The following is a 27,727-nucleotide window of genomic DNA, read 5'->3' on the forward strand; positions in this document are numbered from 1 at the left end:
TACAGGTAATGGGGTAGAGAAATTTATCTTGCCCTACAAGACAAAAGAGAAGATGGGGATAAGGGAAGGGAGGGATGTTAGAAGGGAGGACAGATTGGTGATAGGGGTAAGTAGAACGCTCGGTGTTTAGGGGTGGGGGAAGGGGAGAAATGGGGAGAAAATTTGGAACCCTAAATTTTGTAGAAATGAATGTTGAAAACTTAAATAAACTTAAATAATACAAAAAAACAAAAAACAAAAAAACAAAAAATTCTCTCCCTCCTTCTCTCCCTCACTAAGAAAGCAAGCAATTTGATATTGCAGTCAAGCAAAACATTTCCATATTAGGCATGTTGTGGAAAAAAACAGCCAAAAAACACACAAGGAAAAATAAAATAATAAAAAAATGCTTCAATCTGCATTCATACTCTATCAGTTCCTTCTCTGGAGATGGAGAGCATTTTTCATCATTAAATCCTTCCAAATTGTCTTAGATCACTATATTGCTGAAAAGAGCTAAGTCATTCATAGTTGATCATCATACAATATTGCTGTTACTGTGTACAATGTTTTACAGGTTCTGCTCATTTCACTTTGCATCAGTTCATGTCTTTCCAGATTCTTCTGAGAGCATGCTGCCCATAATTTCATGTAGCACAACAGTATTTCATCACAATCATATATCACAATTCATTCAGCCATTTCCCAACTGATGGGGATCCCCTTGTTTTCCAATTCTTTGCCATCACAAAAAGCTACTATAAATATTTTTTTTTACATATAGTCCTTTTTGTTTATGATCCCTTTGGGATAAAGACCTACTAGCAATATTGCTGGGTCAAAAGGTATGGGCAGTTTTATAGCCCTTTCAGTATAGTTCCAAATTGTTCCCCAAAATGGCTGAATCAGTACAAAAGTCCATAACAAAAGTGCATTAATGTCTCAATTTTCCCACATCTCCAATATTTGTCATTATCTCCTATTCATCATAGGTATGAGTGGGCTGGTATCACAGAGTTGTTTTAATTTGCATTTCTCTAATCAACAGTGAATGAGAACATTTTTTCATGGCTACAGTCAATTACTTTTTCTGAAATACTTGGACGATTTATCATCTGGGGAAAGGCTGTTTTTATAAATTTGACTCTGTTCTCTCTATATTTGAGAAATGAGGCCTTCATCAAAGAAACCCTGTAAAAAATTTTTCAATTAGGATTACATAACTGTATGTCCTTCCATCCTATTTTTCCCTGTTTATCCTACTCTCTCCGTCCTTCACCCTGTCCATCTTCAAAAGCATTTTGCTTCTACCATGTCCCCTAATCTTCGCTCCCTTCTATCAGCACCACCCCCATCTCTCTATCCCCTTGCTCTCCTACTTTTCTGCAGGGTAAGACAGATTTCTACTGAGTGTGTATATCATTATCTTTTGGAGACAATTCCAACAAATGTAAGGTTCACAAGCTCCTCCCTCCCTCATCTTTCCCCTCCACTGTAAAAGTTCCTTCAAGCTTCTTTTCTGGGAGATAATTTACCCCAATCTACCTCTCCTTTTCTCTTTCCCAGCACATTCCTCTTTTTCACCCCTTAATCCTTTTTCTGAGATAATCATTCCCTTATATTCAACTCACACCCATGTCCTCTATCTATGAATACTCCTAGCTGCCATAATATTGAGAAAGTTCTTAGAAGTTACAACTATCACACAGGAATGTAAACATTTTAAACTTATTGGATCCCTTATGATTTCTCTTTCCTGTTTACCTTTTTAATGCTTCTCTTGAGTCTTGTATTTGAAAGTCAAATTTTCTATTCAGAAAGGACTTTCAATCATTCCTGATGAAAAGATTAGAGTCATCAGGAATGTTTGAAAGTTTTCTTAATGAAGACAATTTATTCCCCCGAAGGACTATACTCAATTTTGCTGGGCAGGTAACTCTTGGTTGTAACCCTAGCTGCTTTGCCCTCCAGAATCTCATATTCTAAGCCCTCTGATCTTTTAATGTACAAGTTGTTAAATCTTATCTTTTCCTGACTGTGGCTCCATGATATTTGAAATACTTCTCTCTGGCTACTTGCAACCTTTTCTCCTTGACCTAGGAGTTTTGGAATTTGGCTATAATATTCCTGGGGTGTTTTTAAGGAATTATTTTCTTCAATGAGCTTTTGTACCTCATTTTCCATTTGGCGAATTCTGCTTTTTAAGGAGTTTTTCTCTTCAGTGAATTTGTGTATCTTTTCCCAATTGGCCAATTCTGCTTTTTTAGGCATTCTTTTCTTCAATGGACTTTTGTGCCTCTTACCATTTGGCCTATATTCTGCTTTTTAAGGTGCTATTTTCTTCAGTATTTTTTGTGCCTCCTTTACCAGGCTGTCTTTTTTTTCATGATTTTCTTGCATCACATCATTTCTCCTCAATTTTTCCTCTACTTCATTTGATTTTTTAAATCCTTTTTGAGCTCTTCCAAGAATCTTTTTGTGCCTCAGATCATTTCACATTTTTCTTTAGAGCTTTGGATGTAGCATTTTCTTTAAGACTTTGCTGTCTTTTGAGTTTGTGTTTTGATCTTCCCTGCCATCATAGTTAAGTTTCTACGGTTAGGATCCTTTTTCATTGTTTACTCACTTTCTCAACCTATTTCTTGACTTCTAACTTTATATTAAAAGTTGAGCTCTGCTCCCAAGGTGGAGGAGGCACTGTCCTAAGTTTTAGGTTTTTTGTACAGACCTAGCTAGGGTCTGTAAGCTTTCAGTTCTTCCAAGAGGGTATGATCTAAAGAGAAGTGAGTTTACTACTCTCCTAGCCTATGCTTAGTGACCACAAGCATTTTCTTCTGCCATGGAACTGTGACCAGAGTCTTCACTGCCCTGAAGGCCACAAGCTCTGGGATGCTAATGCTCCTCCTTACCCTGGGACTACAACCCAAGACTATGACCCAGATCTGAGTATGGACAACGTTATAGAGTCCTGCATCCACTGTCAGCAAAGGGACCCCTTCTGACTAGTTGTCTGATTCCCTGTCTGTGGGCTGGGAGCTCCAGAAACAGTCGCTGCCACTGCTGATTCAGTCACCTCTCCTCTTCACCCCATCCTACCCCACCACCAAAGCCTCCTCTGGTTTACTTGGGCACCACCTGCACTCACTCTCACCCCAGTACAACACACCTTTTCTGTCAACCTTCTAAGTTGTCTCAGACTGGAAAACTGTTTCACTCTTTTGCAGGTGAAGTGTGGAATCTGCCACTTGAGAATTTGTCTTCAAGTGTTATTAAAGTTGTATGAAGAATTTGGGAGAGCTTAGGCAAAGTCCATGCCTTTTCTCTACCATCTTTGCTCTTCCCTCCGTCAGAGCTTTTCTGAAGCAAAATTCATTCTAATACTAACTTAATAAAAGAGAATTCTTTTTAAAGTACATATTTGTGATAGATGCCAATTCTTGCTATATTGTAAGCCTCAGGGATATTCACATATGCAAAAGTTAATCTCAAATTCTAGTCCTCAACACAGAGCTACTCAAAGTATCTTATTCCAAAGTATCACTTTTACGTGGTCAGGGATACAGTAATGAGAAAGATACTCAGGTGGTCAAAAAGTTGTCTTCAATTCTAGTATAATAACTAATCCAGAAGTCATTTAGCCATAAATCGCACTGACAAGTAAACAAAAAAAGCCTTGGAGCCGAAAGAGATTTCATGTATTTTATTCGCAAAAAGTCTCTCAAGCCATTAAATCAACTAACTACTTTCTAATATGGGTGATTATCTGGATTCCCACAAAGATTTAGACGCCACAAATCTGAAAGGAGGGTGGGATCTCTAAAGAAAGAGATAATACCAAGAAGTCACAGATAACTAAGGAAAGTAGGAAAACAACAAGAAGCATAGCAGTCTAGTACTAGCCTGATATACCTGAATGGCCCTGGAGTTTTCATTACATTACCACAGAGTGCAATATTAGTATTCATAGTAATGGCTTGGTCATCAAGTGATTGCTAAACCATGCCAGGAAGACTTTAAGATAACAGAAAATGTGGAGTATATTTTGCAGAGATTCCAATAAAACTGTTTCTAATTAAGTTTCTCTGCTTAGCAAGGTAAGTTTCAGTTATCTGTATGGAACAACTTATTCCAGGAAAAAGTTAAGTAAACAAAATATTACAATATTTAGAACAATTCCATGGATCTTTTAGCTCATTTATTTGGGTACTCCCAATGAGTTGTCATCTGCACCTTCCCATTCAGTCCCGTAAACCACATTCCCCTTCTTGATGTCATTGAATGAATATCAATGGAGCACTTGGAGTCAACTCCCCTTTTTTAAGTATTTCCCTTCACAGTGGACACATGATCTTACAGAAATGAGAATTTGCTCAACTATACAGATCACAATCCAACAATGCTTTCTTATCCTTTTTGAGTCTCATTTATCCATGTCCTTCCAAAAATTTTCCATAAAGAATCTCTCTCATATGTATTAAGAGGACTCTAAGAGGTACAGTGGGTAAGATTATCATACCTGGAGTCAGAAAGACTCATCAAATTTGGCCTGAGACATTAACTAGTTGTGTGAACCTGGGCAAGTCACAACCCTGTTTGTCTCAGTTCCTCACCTATAAAATGAAATGGAGAAGGAAATGGCAAACCATTCCAGTATATTTGTCAAGAAAACCTCAAATGAGGTCATGAAGAATCAGACATGACTGAAAAACTGAACAGCAAACAAGTCTTTCAACATTCTATATGCATCAGGTGAGAAAAATAAGTAGGATATCTGAAGGCTAGCATACAAAAAATTAAAATTCATTTTCACAGTGTGCGACAGTAGAAACAGCTAAGAAATCATCAGTTTAAATAATTCAACAGAACTGGTACTCTACTACTGAGCTGTGGTACCAATGTTAATATCTAAATTTCTTTCAATATTAGTTCTTTAATAAACTGGGAGGAAATCCTAATTTTTATAACTTTTATACTGTGCTATAATTTACCACAAAAAAACACAAGAAAAATCAAAGACTTCATTGTCTTTGGAGGGAGCCTTACTGAAAAGATTCATAAAAACAAGGATGCTCTATAGGAGAAATGACAGCATTAAATTGCTACCTGTTTATCAGCAAAACTCTAAGAGAGATTCTGCATTTTACGTGGTTATGATTCTGACACTTTGGTACCTTTAACCGTCACTTCACTAGACAACAGATACGAATTACTGACCAGTTTTGATGTTTAATAAGAAAAGTTAATACCTTCAACACCAAACCAGCTTCTTTGTTCTCAGTTGTATATGGAGGTTTCCAAAGCTGAATTTTGTCTTCCCTTAAGAAGTGGGTCAGTTTTGCTTGTAGATATTTCTTCTGTGCCATCCTTTAAAAAATATATATAAAAGAACATTTTAAAGTGTAAACAGAACTTACACAGTGTGGTGGTGGTGTCTTTTTAGTCTAGAATAATCAGTTACCCAATCCCAGCTAATATAAATTAGGGAGGTGTTATGACTTCAGCTTCTTTCCTTCACAAACTTTTTTATTAAAGTTGCTAACAAATGGTAAGACCTGTAGGTCTGAGTTTTCTCTCCTTTAGATTCCCTAGTTCACTCTCTAAATTCTTATGTTTTCTATCTTTTTAATCCATCATTAGATTCAAATTGTAGTAGAAAAAGAGATAAACTGTTTTACAAAACCAAAACATTTTAGACTTTTCTTAAAACAGAATTGTTATTTTCTATATAACATGCCATATCATACATACTTCATTACTTATTTTATTGCTGTTCTCTTCTGTCAGCATGCCTACTGCTTCACAAAGAAAAATAGTACATTTTTAATTAATCTTTGTATCAAAGACACAAAAGATTGAATATTTTGCTGATGTCGGTGAAGTTGTGGAAAGGAGGTAAAAATGCTAACAAACAATGACTGAGTACAGAGGGTCTATCAAAAGTAAATTAGAAGCAATAAGAGATAACTTTGGTGTTTTGGTCAATCTGTTCTTTTATCTGCATGGTTAACTGCTAACATCAGTGATGATTCCCAAGCCTCTCAATGCATGTGTTTTTTATCCATGTCATTCTAAAGACCCCACCCAACACTCAAAAGAACTTTCTTTTATCCTATTAATATCCTGGCGATATCAATGTACCATTCAGCCTCTTTTTTCTCATTTTCCCTACATGATCAAATAAGTAGATGGGGCAAAATGCGTAGAGAAAAATGTAAGCATGACAAGTTATCAACATGCACATAATCAAGACAAGTCTAACCAAAACACAAAAAGCATTCAAAAAGTGAAGTGAGGATTAAGGTTATACCACTGGGGTAGGAAACTTTTTTCTATCTAAAATCAGATTTAAATTACATATTAGTTGAGGTAAAGGAAATTCAAAGGATGAAAAGGCAATTATTTATCAAACCCTGTCTACATTCAAGGCACCGTTCTAAACAATGGGGGTACAAAAACCAAAGCAAGACAGTTCATGTGCTCAAAAACCTCACTTTATAATACAGGGAGCAACATAGAGAGAAAGGAGTGGTGGCCAGGAAAGTGGTGGTCACAAGTCCTAAGTGTGGTAAATGGAAGAGATGAGGGAGAAAGAAAAAAGGATAGAGAATAGCTAAAAAAGAAAAAGGAAAGAGTAAGAGTGAGAAAAAAGAGAAAGTTAAACATGCTCAGTAAGTTCTAAATGAATAAGCCACTCTTCAAATTCAAAATAACTTTATTTAGAGCTACCTTTTTCAACTGACTTTAAAAATATCAGTTAGCCACTGCTCACAGCTCTTCAACTGTTCCTTCTGTTTTCAACCTTCAGAAATTAAATGGTATTTCTCAGGGAAGCATCAGTCTAGGGAAAATTTTTGCCTATCCAAAAAAATGTTTCAATTAATAAAAGATTCCATAATACTTTAAAACTGTCTCCCCTATTTCATGCTGCTATTACTGCTCCCCCTTCCACCTCTCAAGTTTCCAGCTTGTCCACCAGCAAGAGAATTTACACATTTTATCAGTGACAGCACAGTCTGGGTTGAAAGAATATTCCCTGGGCTAGCAGCTGTAACTACAACAATATTCCCTCCTAAAGTGTATGAAATTAAACCAACTCATTAAAAAACTAACTCTAGGCAGAAGGTTGCTATCCTCTGGTACAGATGGAACATTACCAATTAGACACACTTACTTACAGGAACATTTTCTACAAGTTTTTATCAAATACCTAGCTAGAGCCTACGTTTCTCTTATCCTATGAAAGCCCTCATTTGACCTTGTTAGGCAATCCAGTTACAATCCCATCTCTTTTGCTTCACTTAAAGAAAAAACAACTGTCTACACCTGATGTCTCCACTTGCTCATTATGCACATCTTCCCTTGTGTCTATCTGGGCTTCCAACACCACTCTACTGAAACTCTTCTAAGGTCACCAGGGACTTCCTAAATTACCAAATCCAGTCACATTTCTTTGTTATCATCCTCTTTGACCGCTGCAGATTTTGACAACATTGAGAACCCCATCCCTTTGCGTATTCTGTCTCTTCCACTGACTGCAGTTGTCACTCCTTCAGGTTGTTCTCTTTGCCCTCTTCCCAACACCTTCTAGTACACTCTATAGGTTTCAGGGTTTGGCTCCCTTCTCTTCCTTACAATTCACTCTTTGCCTTCAAAATACTTCCTTAATGCAACTGAATTCAAAACCTGTCACTAGTCTTGACCTCTATTTTGAGGTTTGAATTTAGATCTCTAGTTGCTATGGGGCATCTCCACCAGGGTATTCTTCAAACCTCAAACTCAGCCATGTCCAAAACTGAACTGAACTCTCCCCCTAAACTTGTTCCTCTGTCTGACTTCATTATTTCTGCCTGTGGTACCACCATTAACTTAGTCTTCCATTTTGGCAATCTTTTGCCAGTTTTGACTCTTTCCCCTCCCTTATCCCTCATATCCAATCAATCATTAACCAAGTCTACTTCAGTAAAGGCCATACTACTACCTGCCTAAATCATCTCCTTAGGGGTCTTCCTAATCTGCACTCTCTTTATCCTGCTGACAGAATAATCTTTTCAATACATAGATCTGGTTATATCTTGCTTTGTCTCAAAATGCTTTAACAGTTCCTTCTTAATTATCAAGTAAAGGTCATTCTTCTTTGCTTAGCATTCAAGGCTCTCCACAACAACTTGGTATCATCCAGGCCTTTTCTCGTTGTACCCTGCCTCCATATACTCTAGCCTAAGCGTGGGGAACCTGCTCTACACTCTCAGCAAATTAGATAATCATTTAATGCCCCAATTCTCATGCTTCCACTCCGGTTGTTTGCCCAGAATGCCCTCTTTTACCTGTTGAATACCCACTCATCCTTTAAAGTCCAAGTCACTCTTGTAGCGTGTTCTCTAATCTCCCCCACTGCAAACAACTTTCCTTCTCTCTCCTCCCCGCCTTATGCAGCATTTTATCTTGGGACTCTTTACCACATTTTTCAGGGAATACTGGGTACTGTATTCAACTGAAAATAGTAAGAAATAAATATTTCTCTAGTCTAAAAGAACTCTTTCCAGAGTTTTTTCCTAAAAATGTATAGAAAGCCAAGACAAGGGCCTTAAGACAAATGCATTAAGAATAACCAAACTTAACTCTTATCTAACTGGGATCATTGCCTTACTTAGAGATTTGGGGACCCATATAAAGGCAGTGTCCTCTTTTGCCTTCAAGGTTAAGGTACTTATCACATGGTAAAAACTTTTTTAATCCGTCAGAGGAGTACCCAAGGTGGAGCAATAATAGCTAGTAGATATAGATAGTGAGCTTGGCCTGAAGTCAGGAAGATATGAGTTCCAATCCAGCCTCAGACACTTACTAGCTGGGTGACCCTGGACAAGTCTTTTAACCCTGTTTACCTCAGTTTTCTCATCTGTAAGATGAGATGGAGAAGGAAATGGCAAATTACTCCAGTATCTTTGTCAAGAAAACGCCTAATGGGGTCATGAAGAGTTGGATGTGACTGAACAACAATAAGGAAAAAACTGAGCAGTGATTATTGTTTCAGAATATTAACATGAAATTGTAATTTAAAATATTATAACCTTTTCCTTGTTAAAGATTCCTATAAATGATACTGATGTGGTTTGGAGTTGCTGGGAACCCCAAAATCTTAGGTTACAAAGTGGCATCTGCCTGGAATGAATTCACACACTCAAATGACAAGGTTTCTCTCACCACCAATAGAATCAGGCAGGGTAAACCCTTTTTTTTTTTTTATATGGAGGTGAGATTGATGTTTATGTACAAAAAGGGCAGTGATAAAATGTGGATGGGAATAAGGAGTGGTGGGTATATGCAAGCAGTCTGGGGTGGGCCAAGAGCAACAGCGACAGGAATGTCAAATAAACTAATTAGGTGATCTAAATGGACTGAAATGTATCAGAAAATTCAGAGACTGGGTTGCTTTCAAAGAAATAATCTTTTCCTTTTAAGGGTCCAAGTCCCACAACTCCATCAGTACCTCAAATTGTCTTGGAGTAAGAGGGCATAGGGAATGATTCTACTTTGGACATTTCTCTATGTTAGAAACAGCTTATGAAATATTATTAAAATTATAGTTATATTAGGTGCTCTGGTCTTATCTATCAATTGGACCAGGTTCAACTTAGCAGAGCCTTGAAGAATGAGAAAGTACATTCTATGCAGAAAGGACTGCATAAGCAAAAATATGGTAGCAGGGAAAACCAAGTGACAAGTAGTGAGATAAGCCTGGAAAGGCGAGTTAGAATCAGATTGTAGAAAGCTTTGAATTTGTCATTTACTCAGGAGGTAACAAGAAGACGTTGAAGGTTTCTAAGCAGAAAATGATGGTGTCAGATCTGTGTACCATTTTACTGTGATCACAGAATTTAAAGTTGAAAGGGAACCTGGAATCATCTAATATAACTAGATGAGGAAAATGAGGCTGAGAGAAGTTAAATGACAAACTGAACAGCACACAGGTAGTAGGAGCTGCACAGCCAGTATTTGGACCCACGTCCTCTAATTCTAAATCCTGTGGAGTTTTTCCCCCCCCTTCATACCATGCTATTCTAGCCCTATGATTGTGATTACAACAGATTACTCTGGTCCTGATAAAGAACTCTGGAGCATATCACCCTTGGCTTTCGATGTATAAGAGGGATTTTAAGAGATCAGTGAGCAGACTCACTAAGGCAAGATGTAATGGGGCGTGGGAGGGGGGGAATTCCGAGGGAAATGAAAACATCTGAGACGTGTCTTCCGTAGAAACTAACAGTTGCATTTCACACTACAAAACTGAAAGTAATATTAACATTTACAGCCAGGGTTAAATAAATTATAGTTATGTTTTAGTTTCACTTTTGCAATAAACTAACAAGAGTTCGACCTTCCCCAATCTTCTTAACTGTACACCTCTCAGAATGCTCACACTTTTACTTTTCTCATGAAATGTAACAAATTCTTTGAGAGGAATGGGTAAAGGAGGAATCTAACACCAGGCAGTTAGATTTGGAAAGGGACATTCACCTATCCACCCGAGCAACAAATGAGGGAGTCAAAAGTCCAACAGAAACCACGGCAGATTACAGATAAACCCGAAACGACACACCTAGTAGTTTTCATTAGAAGTCTTTGATTTTAATTACAATTTCACGTGGTGGGGGTTTAATTAAATGAGCTATGGGCTTATAAATAAAGGCATAGCTAAGTACCCAACCTGCTCTTAGGGTCGGCGATGGGGCAACAGTGACACACCTCCGCCCACCCCGGCCTCCCGCCTCCCCGCCGGGGTCTCACAGGAGGCCAGCGCCTCGGCCACTCTCGCCCCCTGGTCACCCGCCCTACTTTGTCCTTACCCGGGGCGGAGCAGTCTTTCCTGGGTAACCAAGAGGAAGGAGCCGAATGCAGGGCTCGCTCCCCGCAGTGACCACCCTCCTCCTAAGGACGTGGAATTTGGGGGTGCGGGGAGAAAGGAAGACGGGTCCGGGTCCCAGACAAGAGCCAGGATGAACGGAAGGAAAGATGGACGCACCTTCCCGCAGTCCTGGGCTGCCCCCGCCCCCAGATCATGTGAGGGGGGGAGGACCCGGACTGCCCCGCCCCGCCTCTGGTGGGCCCGTCAGCTTCCCCCGGAGTTACCTTTGCCTCCCCCAGCGCCGGTCCCACAGTCCCTCACACATTCACACCCCCTCAGCTCCTCGGGGGCAAGGAAAGCCGGGGCGCCCCGCAGTCCCGGTAGGCTCCCAGGAGGGCGGGGCGTGCTCACGGGGCGCGGCCGACACCGCCCCCAAGGGAGGCTGGGCTGCCCTGAGGTGGGGAAGGGGGCGGGCCGGCGTCCGCCCCTCAGCCCCCCTTAGCTCTGCCCGGCCCAGCCCGGGCTGGGCCGAAGCCTCACTCACCTGAGCTGCGCTACGGTCAGAGCTCGCCAGCATTCCGGGAAGTCCCCGGATGGAGCGGGTCGCTGATTGTTTTCGTTCCGGGTGAAACCGGCTCCTCCTCCTTCTCCTCCCCCCGCCTCTCATCCAGTCTCTCCGCCCACAGCCTCGCGCTGGTTCCTAGATGGGAGGGGGCGGGAACGGAAGAGAAGGGGGAGGAGCCCAGCCCCGGCCTAGGCCTCGAGGCTGGCGGAGCGCGTCACGTGACCCTCCGCGCCCACGCGCCTCCTCTTCCCCTCGCTATTTCTATCCCGGTTTACTAGCCCTCTGGCGCCGCGAGGCCCAGGGTGGCGCTTGGCTTTCTACACCCCTCCTCCATGTGCCACGGGCCACCAGGTCACTTCTTCAAGACAGTGCCCTCATCTGTAAAATGCGCTCCAGATGCCATGATTATGGCCTAGGTTCGAGGGTCAGCCACCTCCAAGCTCACCTTCTACAAGACGCTAGTACCTTCCTTTTGTCGACTGTCTCCGTGTGCCCTTGGGAGGGCAGGCCGGTATGTGGAGCCGCCTCCTACCGGGCTTTTTGCCCCGTGACTCCCTATTAGTACGTACGGCCCCTGAGGGCCGGAGCTGGGTTAGCCTTTGTGGGCACCGGTAGCTGGTGCGCAGTGTAGAGAGCCCGGGCTGCGGTGTGGAGGTCCTGCCGTGTGACCTTACCCTAGTCACCCCCTGTTTGTCTCGGGTTCCTCCTCGCAAAAACGGCCTTAATGGCCCCTACCTCTCTAGATTGTTATGAAGATACTATCAGTACTGTTTTGTTAAAACCCCTGGCACAGCTGGTACCGTGGTCCCATCCTCAGTATGGTAAGGCCTGGCACATAGAAGGCACTTTTGAAGTAGGTTCTGGCCCTCTGAAGGCGATGCCCCCCATCCCCCCAGCTGGGGCCCCTGATGAGCCACCAGCACTGAGGTCAGAGACCACTCCGGGTGTGTGGTTAGGAAATGGGCAAAGGAAATGGTGAGATATGATCCACTCTGCCTTCACCATTCAATTCAGCCGGCGTCTAAGATGAGTTAGCCGCCCGCGTGGGCGTTACAAAGATGAACCGTTTAGAATTTGACTCCCTTAGCTCAGCTAAGTGCCATCCATGGAGGAGGAGACCTTTCCTGATTGTAGTGCTATTAGTGCCAGCCCTCCCCCAACTAATAGCTTTGTGTTTCTTTTGTATGTATCTAGTATACATAGTGATCTGGTAACATTGTAACAACACACCCACATCCCCAGTAGAATATAAGCTTCCTGAGCTCACTTGTTTTGTAGTCCTTAGTAGAATTCTTGGTACCTAACATTTTGTTGTTCCGTGGTTTCAGGCTTGTCCAACTCTTCCTGACCCCCATTTGGAGTTTTCTTCCCAAAGATACTGGAGTGGTTTGCCATTTCTTTCTCCAGCTCGTTTTACAGATGAGGAAACTGAGGCACACAGGGTGAAGTGATTTGCCCAGGGTCACCCACCTAATAAGGGTGATTTGAACTCACAAAGATAATTCTTCCTGAGTTCAGGTCTGGCACTCTTATCTACTTAGACACCTGGCTACCCTGGTATCTAATAAGTAGGTGCCTAAATGCTTTTTGGTGCTTTTTTCCTGCCTTCAAGGGGATTACAACCTACTGAAAGGGGGGAGACAGGGAATAATATATATGCAGATGAGTACAAACTATATATGAAATAAGTACTAAGTATGTTTTTTGGGGAAGTACTAGAAGAATCAAGAAAGATTTCTTTTAAAAAAAAATAATGTTTTCCCCCAATTATATGTTAAAATAATTTTTGAACATTTTTTGGTAAAGTTTGAATTCCAAATTCTGTCCTTCCCCTTTCTGATCCCTGAGACTCCAAGCAATCCAATATAGTTTATACACAGGCAGTCATGTAAAACATTTCCATATTAGTCATTTTGTACAAGTAGACTCAAAAAAGTGAATGGAAGAAAGTGGAAAAATAGCATGCTTCAGTCTGTATTCAGACAGTAACAGTTCTTTCTCTGGAAGCGGATAGTATGTTTCATCATGAGTCTTTTGGGATTGTGTGGGATGACCCCCTTAATAAAATTAGAGTCTTCACCAAAGGAGTAAAAAGGAAAGATATTTATTCAGCTTTCTTGAGAAAGGGCACTCTCACCTGCACTCAAGATGACGATGGCTGAGGAGGGTGAGGGTGTGCTCTGCACAGCAGTTTTTATAGACCCTGACCACAGTACCCCCACCCTGACCCCCTTTCTCTTAGCCCATTGACTGAGCCTTGAGGGTACAATCTATCCATGGAAAATCTACCCTAACAACAAGAAATAAGTGTACAAGAGTAATTTTTAGAAAAAGGGGGGGGTATTCCCCAATTGATAAATGGTCAAAGGATATGAACAGGCAATTTTCAGAGGAAGAAATTAAAGATATCTATAATCATATGAAAAAATGCTCTAAATCACTATTGATTAGAGAGATGCAAATCAAAACAACTCTGAGGTACCACATCACACCTATAAGATTGGCAAACATGACAGAACAAGAAAATGATAAATGCTGGAGAGGATGTGGGAGAGTTGGAACACTAATTCATAGTTGGTGGAGCTGCGAGCGCATCCAACCATTCTGGAGAGCAATTTGGAACTATGCCCAAAGGGCTACAAAAATGGGCATACCCTTTGACCCAGCAATATCGCTACTAGGACTATATCCCCAAGAGATCATAAAAATGGGAAAGGGTCCCACATGTACAAAAATATTTATAGCAGCACTCTATGTAGTTGCCAAAAACTGGAAGTCAAGGAGATGTCCATCAATTGGGGAATGACTGAATAAATTATGGTATATGAATGTAATGGAGTACTATTGTGCCATAAGAAATGATGAACAAGAAGATTTCAGAGAGGCCTGGAAGGACTTATATGACCTGATGCTGAGTGAAACGAGCAGAACCAGGAGAACTTTGTGCACAGCAACGACCACAGTGTGCGAGAGTTTTTTCTGGTAGACTTGGAATTTTGTAATAACGCAAAAACTTCTTATAAAAAAAAAAATCCCAAAGGTGGTTCTCAAGGCAAAATGCCTTCCACACTCAGAGAAAGAAATATGGAAGTCATTCACAAAATGTAGCAGATCATGTTTGTGTATGTGTATGTGTTTGTGTATCATGTTTTGATTTGTTATATGATTTCTTTCATTTATTTTAGTCTGACTACATAGCATGACTATAGTGAAAATATACTCAATAGGAAAGTATATGTAGAACCTATACAGAATTGTATGCAGTCGTGGGGAGGGAGGGGGGTAGTGGGGGGTAGGTGTGGGGGGGATAAAATCTCAATTGTATGGCAGTGATTGTTAAACATTAAAAAATAATAATAAAAAAAATTTAAAAATATATAAAAAATTAAAAAAGAAAATTAAAAAAAAAAGAAAAAGGGGGGTAAGAGTGAGCAACTTCTGTTCGAGAACTGTCATGTAACATGGAGTAATGTCTAGGAAAGGAGATAAGGGTCATGAAGAGTCAGACACAACTGAAAATGACAAAAACAACTTAAGAATCATGGGATTTGAACTGGAAGAGACCTTAGAGATCACTGTCTAGTTCAATTCATTTTACAGAGAGAATAAGCAACCACCAAAAATCACACAGAGTTTTCATAAAAGGGCTGGAAGTAGAACTCTGGTCTTTTGTTTCCAAATCCACTGATCTTTATAAGCCCACCACCACCCATTTGATTTTAAAGTCCTTGAAAGCAGGAACTACATTTAATTTCAACTTTGTAACTCCAGTGTCTTTCTCGCACATAGGAGTATGGAACTAAACAAAAGTGAGTTATCTGCCTTTCTTGTGTCTGATAATCGTACCATTCTGTACTCCTAACAAATACTTATTGGGAACCTGCTATGGTTAAGGTATCACATTAAGTGGATTATGGGAATCAGAGAAGTGAATCTTCTAATCCAGTTGGAGAAGTAGCCCCTATAGCAACAGGTACCCCCTAATTTCAGGGCCCCTGTCTTGGGGATCCAGGAATCTGAATGGGACAAGTGTTTTTTTAATTTTTTAAAATTTATTTACTTATTTTTAGTTTTCAACATTCATTTCCACAAGATTTTGAGCTCCAAATTTTCTCCCCATCCCTCCCCTCTGCCTACCTCAAGACAGTGTGCCTTCTGATTACCCCTTTCCCCCAGTCTGCCCTCTCTTCTATTGCACCCCTCCCTTTCCTTATCCCCATCTACTCTCTTTTCTTGTAGGGCAAAATAGATTTCTATACAACATTACCTGTATTTCTTATTTCCCAGTTGCATGGAAAAACAATTCTAAACATTCATTCCTTAAATTTTTGAGTTCCAACTTCTCTCCCTTTCTCCCTCCCCACTCATCCCCACTGAGAAGGCAAGCAATTCAACATAGGCTATATATGTGTAGTTTTGCTAAAGACTTCCATAATACTTATGTTGTGAAAGACTAACTATATTTCCCTCCATCCTATCCTGCCCCCATTTATTCTATTCTCTCTTTAGACCTTGTCCCTCCCCTAAAGTGTTTACTTCAAATTCTCCCCCCTCCCATTTGCCCTCCCTTCTATCATCCTCATACCCCATTTATTCCCTTCTCCCCTACTTTCATGTAGTGTAAGATAGATTTTCACATCAAATTGAGTATGCATGTTATTCCCTCCTTAAGCCAAATGTGATGAGAATAAGCTTCACTTTTTCCCCTCTCACCTCCCCCCTTTTCCCCTCCATTGAAAAAACTTTTTCTTGCCTGTTTTAATAGAAATAATTTACCCCATTCCATTTCTCTTTCTCCTCCCAATATACTCCTCTCTCACCCCTTAATTTTATTTTTTTTTAGATATCATCCCTTCCTATTGAACTCACCCTGTGACCTCTGTCTACATACATATATGTGTATAATCCCTCCAACTACCCAAATGCTGAGAAAAGTTTCAAGAGTTACAAATATTATCTTTCCATGTAGGAATGTAAATAGTTCAACTTTAGTAAGTCCCTTATGATTTCTCTTTCCTGTTTGCCTTTTCATGCTTCTCTTGATTCTTGTGTTTGAAAGTCAGATTTTCTATTCAGCTCTAGTCTTTTCACCAAGAATGCTTGAAAATCCTCTGTTTCACTGAGTAACCATTTCTCCCCTGAAGTGTTATACTCAATTTTGCTGGGTAGGTGATTCTTGGTTTTAGTCCTAGTTCCTTTGACTTCTGGAATATCATATTCCATGCCCTTTGATCCCTTAATGTAGAAGCTGCTAGATCTTGTGTTATCCTGGTTGTGCTTCCACAATACTCGAATTGTTTCTTTCTGGCTGCTTGCACTATTTTCTCCTTGACCTGAGAACTCTGGAATTTGGCTACAATATTCCTAGGAGTTTTTCTTTTGGGATCTCTTTAAGGAGGTTATCAGTGGATTCTTTCAATATTTTACCCTCTGGTTCTAGAATATCAGAGCAGTTTTCCTTGATAATTTCATGAAAGATAATATTTAGGCTATTTTTTTGATCATGGCTTTCAGGTAGTCCCATAATATTAAAATTGTCTCTCCTGGATTTATTTTCCAGGTTTGTTGTTTTTTCAGTGAGATATTTCACATTGTCTTCAATTTTTTCATTCTTTTGGTTTTGTTTTGTAATTTCTTGGTTTCTCATAAAGTCATTAGCTTTCATCTGCTCCATTCTAATTTTTAAAGAACTATTTTCTTCAGTGAGCTTTTGAATCTCCTTTTCCATTTAGTTAATTCTGCTTTTTAAAGTATTCTCCTCATTGACCTTTTGGGTCTCTTTTGCCATTTGAGTTACTCTATTTTTAAAGGTGTTATTCTCTTCAGCATTTTTGGGGGTCTTCTTTAGCAAGCTGTTGACTCGCTTTTCATGATTTTCCTGCATCACTCTCATTTCTCTTCCCAATTTTTCCTCTACCTCTCTTACTTGATTTTCAAAATCCTTTTTGAGCTTTTCCATGGCCTAAGACCATTGCATCTTTATTTTGGAGGTTTTGGATGCTGAAGCCTTGACTTTTATGTCTTCTTCTGCTGGTATGCATTGTTCTTCATCATCCAAAAGGATGGAAGAAAATACCTGTTCACCAAGAAAGTAACCTTCTATAGACTTATTTTTTTCCCCTTTTGGGGGCATTTTCTCAGCCAGTTACTTGACTTTTGAGTCCTTTGCCAAGAGGAAGGTATACTTTGGGGACCTGTTCCTCCAAGGTGGCACAGTCAAGGGAGAGGAATTTACTTCTCTCTGGTCCTCAGTTCCTCCAAGGTGGCATAATCAAGGGAGAGGAATTTACTCCTCTCTGGTCCTGTGCTCTGGTCTGGGAGAAATCACAAGCTTTTCTGCCCAGGATCTACAAGTAGAATTCCCTCTTCAGAACCTCCACCAGCTCCACCAGCCAGTGCTCCTCCTCACCCCAGGATTGCCACTCAGGGCTGAGACCCAGATCAGCAGCTTGATTCCCCTGGGGTTTTTAGGCCAAGGGCTCCAAAAGTGGACACTGTTGCTGCTGCCACCTGGGGTGGGGGCTATGAGAGTACCCTGCTCCCTTCTCACCCAGGTGAAAGAGAGCTTTCTCACTGACCTTTGAAGCTGTCTTTGGCATTTGTGGGTTGAGGAATCTGGGAAGTGCAGCTACTGCTGGTGGCGCCCTGAAGCCTACTCCAGTCCTGTCTGAGCTGTGCTGCGTGACCTTTCCTGTAGGCCTTCCAGGCTGCCTTGGATTGGAAATCTCTTTCACTCTGTCGTTTTGTGGCTTCTGCTGCTCTGGAATTTGTTTAGGGTCATTTTTTACAGGTATTTCATGGACTGTGCAGGGAGAGCTTCTATAGGTCATCCTTCTACTCTGCCATCTTGGCTCTACCCCTGGGACAAGTGTTTAAGGGGATATATTCTAACCTATGATCAATGGATAGGGAACTGTAAGAGGATTTAAGAAATTATCTAGCTAAACTTATCTCCAATCCTACCCTCCATTTTACAGATGAGGAAACTGAGTAACTTGTGGACCACTATGGGGGAAGAGTGTCAGTCTGCATTAAAGTTCTGTTAAACTTTAGTACTGTCTAGGTAACAAGAAAAAATAACTACAATGGAAAGCAATAAATGTTAAGTGTTATGATCCTTTGAAGAAAATTCAATTCAAGTTCAGACTATCTGGGAAGGCTTCATGTAGGGAGCTGGGATTTGAGCTCAACTTCGAAGTAAATAGTATTTGATGTGTAGGGAAAGGGATAAAAAGCTGAATCCATTCTCTCTACCTTTTCAGATTCATTCTTTCTGACCCAAACATTTCTAAAAAAATTTCCTGAAAATATTTCTTACCAGAGATCTTGACTTTACCAATCCTATTATTGCCATGAGTGTCTTGGGGGTTCAGGTCTAAGAAGAGTGTGCTTGTTCAGCATTCCCCATATATCTAGCTTCTGGAGAGAATCTAATGAATCTTCTGAGTTATTGAGTGTGTTATACTTTTGTATGAGACTTTTGGATCTTATGCATTTTCTTTGCAAAGTGAAATAGACACTGTACCATAAACAATGCCAATATTGTACATCTACCCAGGAACAGGGAACCCTACACATGGGGAAAGACATGAGCCATGCTGAATCTTTCTTTAGAAGATTTACCCAGAGTAAAACTTCCAGGGTATAGACAAAGAGACAGAGAGAAACTAATCACTTTAGGGGATCCAGTATATAGAATTGGACCCAGTTCTGTGATAGCAAATCTTTGAGAGAACTCTCTTTAATCTGGCATGGTGAAGGGTTGGGACTGATAAACTGAAAGTTACATGAGTGAGTTACTAATTTTCAAAGAATTAGAATATAATAGTGCATAAAATAACCAAACCGTATTAAACTTTAATTTACTTACACACAATTTTTCAGTGTCTCAGGGTCTAGATTTGTTTGGGTTTTTTTTTTTCCAATTATTTTGCTTTGGCTTTAGTATGTTATTTTCTATTTTGTGGGCTAACCTTAGACCCATTGTTCCTAAAGAACAAAAACATTTCTTGCCTCAAATATACCTGACTTAGAAATAAATCTTCGAACTCAACCAGTTTATAAAGTGAGGAATTTTCTCTTAGAATCATTATTTTGAATATCCATTCTCATTGTATCCTGTCTAACAATTAAGTTCTGTTCTTCCTCTGTAATAGCTTTGCTTTGTCCTTTCTTCTCTAGTCTCTCTTACTATCCGTTTCCGGGCCCTCCTGGATTATTGTAATTCTCTTCTAGCTGGTTTGACTGGTCTGTGTGTCAACAGTCTTTCCACCCTTCCCCCCTCCCCTAGCTCCCAATACTTTTGGCAGACTGTCACCAAATTAATATTCTTATCAGTAATTCTTAGAAACTGAACAAGTAAAAACAAGGTCTATATCACTTTACTTTTGAAATCATCGGGACCTGGACCCATGAGCTCATCAGCACAGGGAGTTTCCAGTGAGGAATTCCCCTTACCAATGCAAGTTAAAGTATTCTCTACAACTTGTCTTAAAGAATGACCTTTAAGAACACATGTGTAGAACACCTCCCCCGAAAAGAAGAATGACCTAGAGCACCAAAAGGTTGTCAGTCAGTTTTGCACAAACAAGATACGTATAGGCTAGATTGTAAATAATCAACAGAAGAAAGTCAGTAGTATTAAGGGAGATCAGAAAAAATTTCTAGTACAAGGTCGAGTTTTAACTGGGACTTGAAGAGAGTTAGAGAAACCAGGAAATGGAGATGAGAAAGAGTGTTCTAGTCATGGGAAACAGTCAGTGAAAATCCCCAGAGTTTGGAGATGAAGTAGGACAAGTGAATAAGGAATAGCAAAAAGACCAGTGTCATTGGATCACAGAGTATATGTGGGAGGGTAAGTTTTAAAAAGACTGGAAAGGTAGGAAGGGCTTTTCTGAAGGGCTTTGAATGTCAGAAGACTTTATATTTGATCCTGGAGCTTAGGGAGCCTCTAGAGTTTACTGAAAAGGGGATGAGGTTTGGGGTTTGACGTGATCAGATCTGTGTTTAAGGAAGGTAATTTGACAGCTGGAATGGGACGAGACTTGAGGCAAGAAGGCCAAACAGCAATAGTCCAAGTATGAGGAGATAAGGGTCTGTTTCAGAGTAGAGACAGTATCAGAGAAGAGAAGGGGCACATATGGGAGATATTAAGAAGCTAAAATCTACAGGCTTTGGCAACGGATTGGATACGAGGGGTAGTATGAAAGAGAATAAACAACTGAGGATGACACCTAGCTTGTGAACCTGGGTGGCTTGGAGGTACTGTCACCTTTACAACATCTCTCGAATATGCCCCCTTCTCTTCTCCCATACTGGCATCATGCTGGTGCAGACCCTCCTCATCTCACCCCTGGACTATTGAAATATCCTGTTGGTGGGTCTGCCTGCCACAAGTCTCTCCCTACTCCATTCCATTCTACTTTTAACTGCTAAAGTGATTTTCCTAAAGCAAGGGTCCAGTGCTATCATCCCCATCCTCAGTAAACTCCAGTGGCTCCCTATCACCTCCAAGATCAATATAAAATCCTCTATTTGGTATTCAAAGCCTTCCTAATCTAGTTCCCCCACCATAACCTTTCTGATCTTTATATCTTACATTCTTCTACATACTCTTCCTTCCAGTGACTCTGGCTTTCCTGTTGATCCATGAACAAAACATTCTGTCTCCCAACTGGCATCTTCTCTGGTTGTCCCACATGCCAGGAATGCTCTTTCTCTCTTCTCAGCCCCTAGTTTTCCTAGTTTACTTCAAATCCCAACTAAAATCCCACCATCTACAGGAAGCCTTTCCCATTTCTTAATTCTAGTGCCTTCCCTCTGTTGATTATTTCCTATTTATTCTGTGTATAGCTTGTCTGTAAATATTTTTTGCCTGTTGTCTCCCTGTTAGATTGCCTGTTAGACTGTAAGTTCCTTGAGGACAAGGACTGTCTTTTGTCTCTCTTTATCTAATCCATGCTGAGTCATCACCAGTCATCTTGACTTTTGTCCTACCACTGGACTTTGATGATTCTGGAAGAGAGAGTGAGGCTTATGGCTGTGCAACTCTGCCTAACTTAAATCCAATTCTCGAGCAAGTGAGAACATCACCCATAATGTCATTGGTCCTCTTTGAAAACAAAGAATGAACAACAAAAATATCCCCGTGCTTAGCACATTGCCTGGCAAATAGGAGGAACTTAATAAATCAAATTTATTGACTGACTGGTACCCTCAAACAGTAATAGGAAAATTAGAAAGAGGGCTGTGTTGACTCTTACAATAGTGGTAAGTCAGTCAAACCTGAGGATCACCTGCTACTCATGCAATGGACTTTTTTGTTTTAGGTAACCAGAAATCTGTCAACTAAGGCTTGAGTCTTAATTCTCTAAACCAATTAAATCTTGTGGATAGTTCATTCCCTTTTCTGGTTAAAAACTAATTTATATGGTGGGGATCTTCCAGTCTTCCTGCCATGAGTCCCAACCAGATTAATAGTCAATGTTTCTCCTATTATAATAGCTATGTGGTTGGATAATGGTTCAAATTTAGAGGAGACAAATCAAAATTCAGATGAAGAGGAAATCACATGTTGACCCTCTTTTACAGGATGAGAAAACCTGCCAAGCCTGCCCAACCTCAGGAATATTGCTGGAAGAGCTGAAGCTAGAGGTTGCCCTTTTCCTGTTTAAGATGTCAGTTGTGGAAGCCTCAAGGGGACTATGGCCACTGGAGATAGTGGCATTCAGATTGGGTGCACAGGCCTTAGACTGGAATTAAAAGTCATTGGCATCTGAGTATACTGAGGGTACAGAACTGACAGTAGGCCGCTGCACAAGTCCTGGGACTATTCAGTCAATGAGCAGGCCTGATATATAATGTGCCAAGGATAATGAGTGAAGAAGTTACATATGTAGCCAGATGGTGCCCACTTGTGATGGATATATATGTATTTTATGTAACCCAAACATTACGTTGCATATTACATGCAACTTCTATAGTGCATCTGCTCCATGTTATATAGTGCTTTTTAATATGTTTGAATGTTATCTCTGTGTTTGCTCACATTGTATGATATTCTAATCTGTGTACCAGGTACTGCATATCTACCTGCAAATAGTTTAGTATCTGGGGTACTGTGCATATTATTTTACTATATGAAAATTAATGGATATTTAATGTGTATCTGTACACATTATGGATAATGTATATTTACAGATTGTATCTGTGCACCTGATGTTATATACAGGAACTGTAAATTTTTATTAGAAGGAGAATATATGGGACATAAAGCTCTTTGCCCTAACTAGCAGTAATTCAGAACAAAGATTGCCAGCTCCAGCTTCCTCCTCTCAAGTTTTACTTAGTCCTTTTTGAAGTTTATCAAAACTTCAAGGCCATTTGTTTGATCTAGATATTAACTGCCAGAGGCATAAGGAGGAATGAAATTCATTCACTGCTAACTCACCCAGTAGAAAGATTTGAGAAGTTTTTGGGGAGGGACGGTGAGTAGAGTGGAGAAATCTTTTTATCCATCTGAATCTCATTTAAAACTGTTATGGTTATTTAACTCTTCACACAGTTATAGCAAGTCTCCCTACCTGGACTGAAAACTGAACTTCTTTTTATCAATCCTTCCTAACCTCCATCTTAAACAATGCCTAGCACAGTGCCTTGTGCATCAGAGCTCAATAGATACTTATTGATTTGATGCCAGGCACCCAGGACTTCTGGAGCTCAAGAAAAGAGTGGGCAGGATGACAGTAATTCTAGGAATTTTAAAATAGAGAACTATGAAAATTCTCACACTAGAAACACAGCCACAATTCCCTGAATCAACTCTCTATAATTATAGCACCTAATCACAGGCCAAAGCATGGCAACACTCTTCTTCATACAAAGATTGTTCAGACTTGATGGGAATATAAATTATTACTCATTGCAAAGGGGAATATCCAGTATCCAGTGCCCTGATTATTAAAGAAAGGCAAAATTCTAGCCTAGATCTTGGTTAATGGTATAGAATACAGAAACCACGAGAGAGTTATAACATTAACTATTTTTATTTGGTTAATATAACCCCAAATGCATTGACCAATTGTTCTTGAGCAGAAGAGAAGGGGAAGGCATTAACCATCCTCTTCTGATTACTGACTGCCATCTCTGTCTCTTTCTCTCTCTCTCTCTCTCTCTCTCTCTCTCTCTCTCTCTCTCTCTCGCTCTCGCTCTCTCTCTCTCTCGCTCTCGCTCTCTCTCTCGCTCTCGCTCTCGCTTTCTCATTTCTCCATCTCTTGTCAATATCCAATTTTAAATTTTCTTCAGAGGTTTATATTAGGCAGTATTCTCATGTTTAGTACCTTGATTAACCTTATTTTAAGCTAAAATTTACTGTTCAATTTGCATTTTCTATCCCAAATTCCCCTATACCATCACTCTGACCCAGACTGCCTGTTTTAGTCAGTAAGGAACTGGATTTGGACCCCTTGCTTACCATAATACTGTTGCCTAGAATCCTCTCCTGCTTGCTTCTGATCTAAGACTTTTCTTTCCATCAAACAACAGTTCAAATCTTAGCTCCTCCATGAATCCTCCTTCTACCACCCAAAGTGATCCACCAAACCCCAGTAGGCTCTCCCTCTACTTAATTCTTGAAGTGCTTATTGTCCATTTAGAACTTAGTCTATGAGAAGTGTGTTAGCCTTTTGTAGATATACCTGATCTTCCCAAGTAGATTATTAAGAGTAATGTCTTTTACTTCTTTTCAGCTCTAGTAACTAGGAGAGGGTATGTATGTAGCAATGCATGTTAGGCATAATTTGATTTAATGATTATTCAATACAACACCATCCATATGTGGAACCATTGGTTATAACAAATGGAGAAGTTTTGAATGATGTGGATTAAGTTCACTTACCTTGGTAGTGTCCTTTCCAGGGATGTACACATTGATAATGAGGTTGACACACGCATTGCCAGAGCTAGCTCAGTGTTTGGGAGGCTCCGAAGAAAAGTTTGGGAGAGAAGAGATAGTAGACTGACTACCAAACTGAAGCTCTACAGAGCTGTTGTGCTGACCTCATTGTTGTATGCTTGTGAAACATGGAGAGTCTACCAGCGCCATGCCAGGAAACTGAATTGCTTCCATTTGAATTGCCTTAGGAAGATTCTGAAGATCACCTTGCAAGATAAGGAACCAGACACTGCGGCCCTTGCTCGAACTGAACTGCCAAGCATTCAAACAAACTATGTTTCAGAGAGTGCAACTCCCATTGATGAGCTGGCCATGTTGTTCGAATGCAAAATGTACACTTGCCAGAAAGACTATTTTATGGGAAACTCGCATGGGACAGGCGATCACATGGTGGTCAGAAGAGATAAAAGGACACACTCAAGGTCTCTCTCCAGAACTTTGGATTTTATTGTGGGACATGGGAGACACTGGCACAGGACCGCTCAGCATGGCGTGTCCACATTAGAAAAGGTGCTGTTCTCTATGAGCAAAGCAGAACTGAAACAGTTCAAAGGAAAAGTAGAATGCACAAATTTGGAGTAACCACTGCAGGTTCACACAGACTATCTGTGCCCAATCTGGGGTAGAACATTCTGAGCTCCTATTGGTCTGATCAGTCACAGTTGTACACACTGAAACTTCACTTTATAATGGTGATGTCATTTTGGTCCTCTTCGAGAATGAAGGACAACAACCATACCATACCATGTTAGGCATAATTTGATTTAATGATTATTCAATACATGGTAGCTTGAAAATGTTATAAGAATGGTAAACAAATTGAATTTTGAGGTTGCAAAGGCAACAGTTAATAGCAGTAGTTACTTCGGTCTAAATCCACAAGATAAAAGCAAGGAAAAGCAATACTTCTTGACTGGTGTTATAGTATAGTCTATTATACGTTGGTTACAGAGCTGGTTGTCCTTGAAAGAGGTGTGAGTCAAGAGAGTGAAATCTGGCAAGACAGTGAGGCTAGGAAAGTCTGGTGTCCCTGGTTGACTTTCCCTATTCCCTTGTGTTTATTCCCTTGTGTTGTGTGTATCTATCCCCAGGGAAACAATACTCCCTATGAGCTTTATCATACTGTAAGATCTAGATACTGGGTACAAAAAACACTGAAAAGGTTGGGAGGACATGTCACAAGGTCAGCCACAGGTGTGACTTCCACATTTTCTGAGCCTTTCTTTAATCTCTCAGGCATGTCTGGGTTAAGGGTCATGGGACCCTGATGTAAAAATAAGCTTAATGAAGCCCAGGCAAGCACACCTCCCCTGATGAAGCCCAGAAGGTGTCTCACTAAGGAAATCTGAGGTCTGTGTTCGAGGAGAGTCACTCCCTTCATGAAATCTACACAACAGAGCCAGCTGTCAAAACAGAGACAGAAGGAGAGTAAAGTCATTCTGATCTGGAAAGGGGAACCAGCTGTTGCCACAGAGCTGCAACAGGTGGTGAATCAGCTGATAACTTCTCAATCCTTTGTGAATGGGTGGAAGCCAATAAATTTAGTGGCAGGCAAGGAGTAATACTGATCAGGATTACCGGGAAGGTTACTATCATATCAAATACTGCCCTCTATTGTGCTACGTTTGTATGAATCACTGTGGTTTCTTTAGCACTTATTCAGTTGGTTTTGGATCCAGGGAAATGAGTTGTATGTCCCAAGGAGAACAGAAATCCCACAAAAAGGTACCTAAAATTCCGTGTCTATTTATGGGCAGTATAAGGAACCTAACTCAGACTCATACCTACTGATTCCCCAAACTCCAGGACAGGTATTCTTAACCTGGGAACATATTTCAAGAATAGGAAAAAAAAATTACATCTTTATTACAATATAACTATTTTCCTTTGTTATCCTATGCATTTTATTTTATGCATTTTAAAACATTGTTCTCAGAAGAGATCCATAGACTTCACCAGACTGTCAAAGAGCTCTACCATATAATAAAAGTTAAGAACCTCTGTTCTCAGGTCATTTAAATATCTTTCCCAGCTTTTCTCTTCTTCTGTCTTCATTCCTCCTTGTCTTCTTACAATCTCTTTTACTGTGTGAGAAATAAAGAGGAGCCTGGGACCTAGAACACAGTTTTCCCCACCCCCCAAAACACACATTCTCATTTCAAGTTGCCCTGTAACTGTTAGGGCTGAAATTCTAGCCTTAGCTCACTCTGAATCTTCTCAGCCTCACCCAAATCATGGCTTGTCAATCTTACCAGCATCAGTTGTAAGAACACTTCTCAGCTTCTCAAAAATGCCTGGGAGTTGTCAGCTGCAACATTCTCTGTGACTCTGCTACCTCCCACACACAGCTGCTTCTTTCCCCCTTTTCCATTGTGCTTAGACTCTTCCACTTATCACTTTTGAAAAACATAATTTCATTCTTGGCCACTGAGTCTGAGATAGTGTCTCTGAAGTACCCTTTTTGTATGAGGTACTGCTTCTATATGACAACCCGGGAAAAAGTAAAAACGCTCGCATAAACCAAACTACATTCTCAAATCTTATCAGTATGAGTACATGGAAAGAACACTGGACTTTAAGACCTTGGTTCCAGTCATAGCTCTATCACTAAACTAGCTCAATGTCCTTGGGCAAATAGATCATTTTTACTTTAGGTTTCAGTTATCTAATCTTCAGATGAAGAGATTGAATACTATATCTGTTTAAAATTAAATTTCTTTTTTTTAAATGAAATTCTCTCCCTCACACATTTTCTCCCCTCTCTTTTCCCCTGTTGAGAAAGCAATAAAAAACAAAACACATATAAATAAAACTAATTTCTACATTAGCCATTTCCAAAAGGAAAAAAAAATCAATGTGTTCAGAGCCCTATCAGAAGGTGAGCAACACATTTTATCCTGAGTCCTCAATTATGGTTGGTCATTGCATTGGTCAGGATTATTAAGTCTTTCAAAGTTATTAGTCTTTACAATGTTAATATTGCTTAATTGTTCTTCTTGGGGGTGGAACCAAGATGGCAGAGTAGAAAGGTGTACATACTTTAGCTCTTCCCTCACAGTCCATAAAATACCTGTAAAGAAAGACTCTCAGCAAATTCTAGAGCAGCAGAAGTCACAGAAAGATGGAGTGGAGAAGATTTCCAGCCCAGGGTGACCTGGAAGGTCAATGGGAAAAGTCTGTTGCACCAGATGCGGAGCAGAGCCCAGCCCAGCCTTGGCCACACGACTCTGGGAGGATCAGGACCACAGCAGGCTTTAGGAATGAAATCCCCGGAAGCAGCAGCAGTTGGATCCCTCATCCCACAGGCACCAATGGTCAGTGAGAGGGCTTTTTCAACCAGAGCAAGAAGGTGGTGGAGGCAGGGCAGTGGAGGATTCTGGTGGCCCCA

The 27,727-nt window shown here is 40.4% G+C and overlaps 1 protein-coding gene across 6 annotated transcripts in view; it reads right to left on the reverse strand.

The window, feature by feature from the left end:
* NUB1 (negative regulator of ubiquitin like proteins 1) overlaps positions 1-11,621 on the reverse strand; it is a 42,415-nt gene extending 30,794 nt beyond the window's left edge. The window contains exons 1-3 of one of the 6 annotated variants that reach the window (XM_072652186.1): positions 11,367-11,566; positions 6,706-6,834; positions 5,226-5,343 (exon numbers count right to left, since the gene is read on the reverse strand). In XM_072652186.1, the coding sequence (XP_072508287.1) occupies positions 5,226-5,342 (117 nt within the window). In that variant the 5' untranslated portion in view covers position 5,343; positions 6,706-6,834; positions 11,367-11,566. Of the gene's footprint in view, positions 1-5,225; positions 5,344-6,705; positions 6,835-10,823 lie in introns of all 6 variants that reach the window. The other 5 variants (XM_072652185.1, XM_072652183.1, XM_072652182.1 and 2 more) reach the window with 5 other exon arrangements.
* Positions 11,622-27,727: the final 16,106 nt, after the last annotated feature.

The sequence above is a fragment of the Notamacropus eugenii genome, chromosome 3, assembly GCF_028372415.1.
Source record: "Notamacropus eugenii isolate mMacEug1 chromosome 3, mMacEug1.pri_v2, whole genome shotgun sequence".
NCBI classification, from domain to species: domain Eukaryota; kingdom Metazoa; phylum Chordata; class Mammalia; order Diprotodontia; family Macropodidae; genus Notamacropus; species Notamacropus eugenii.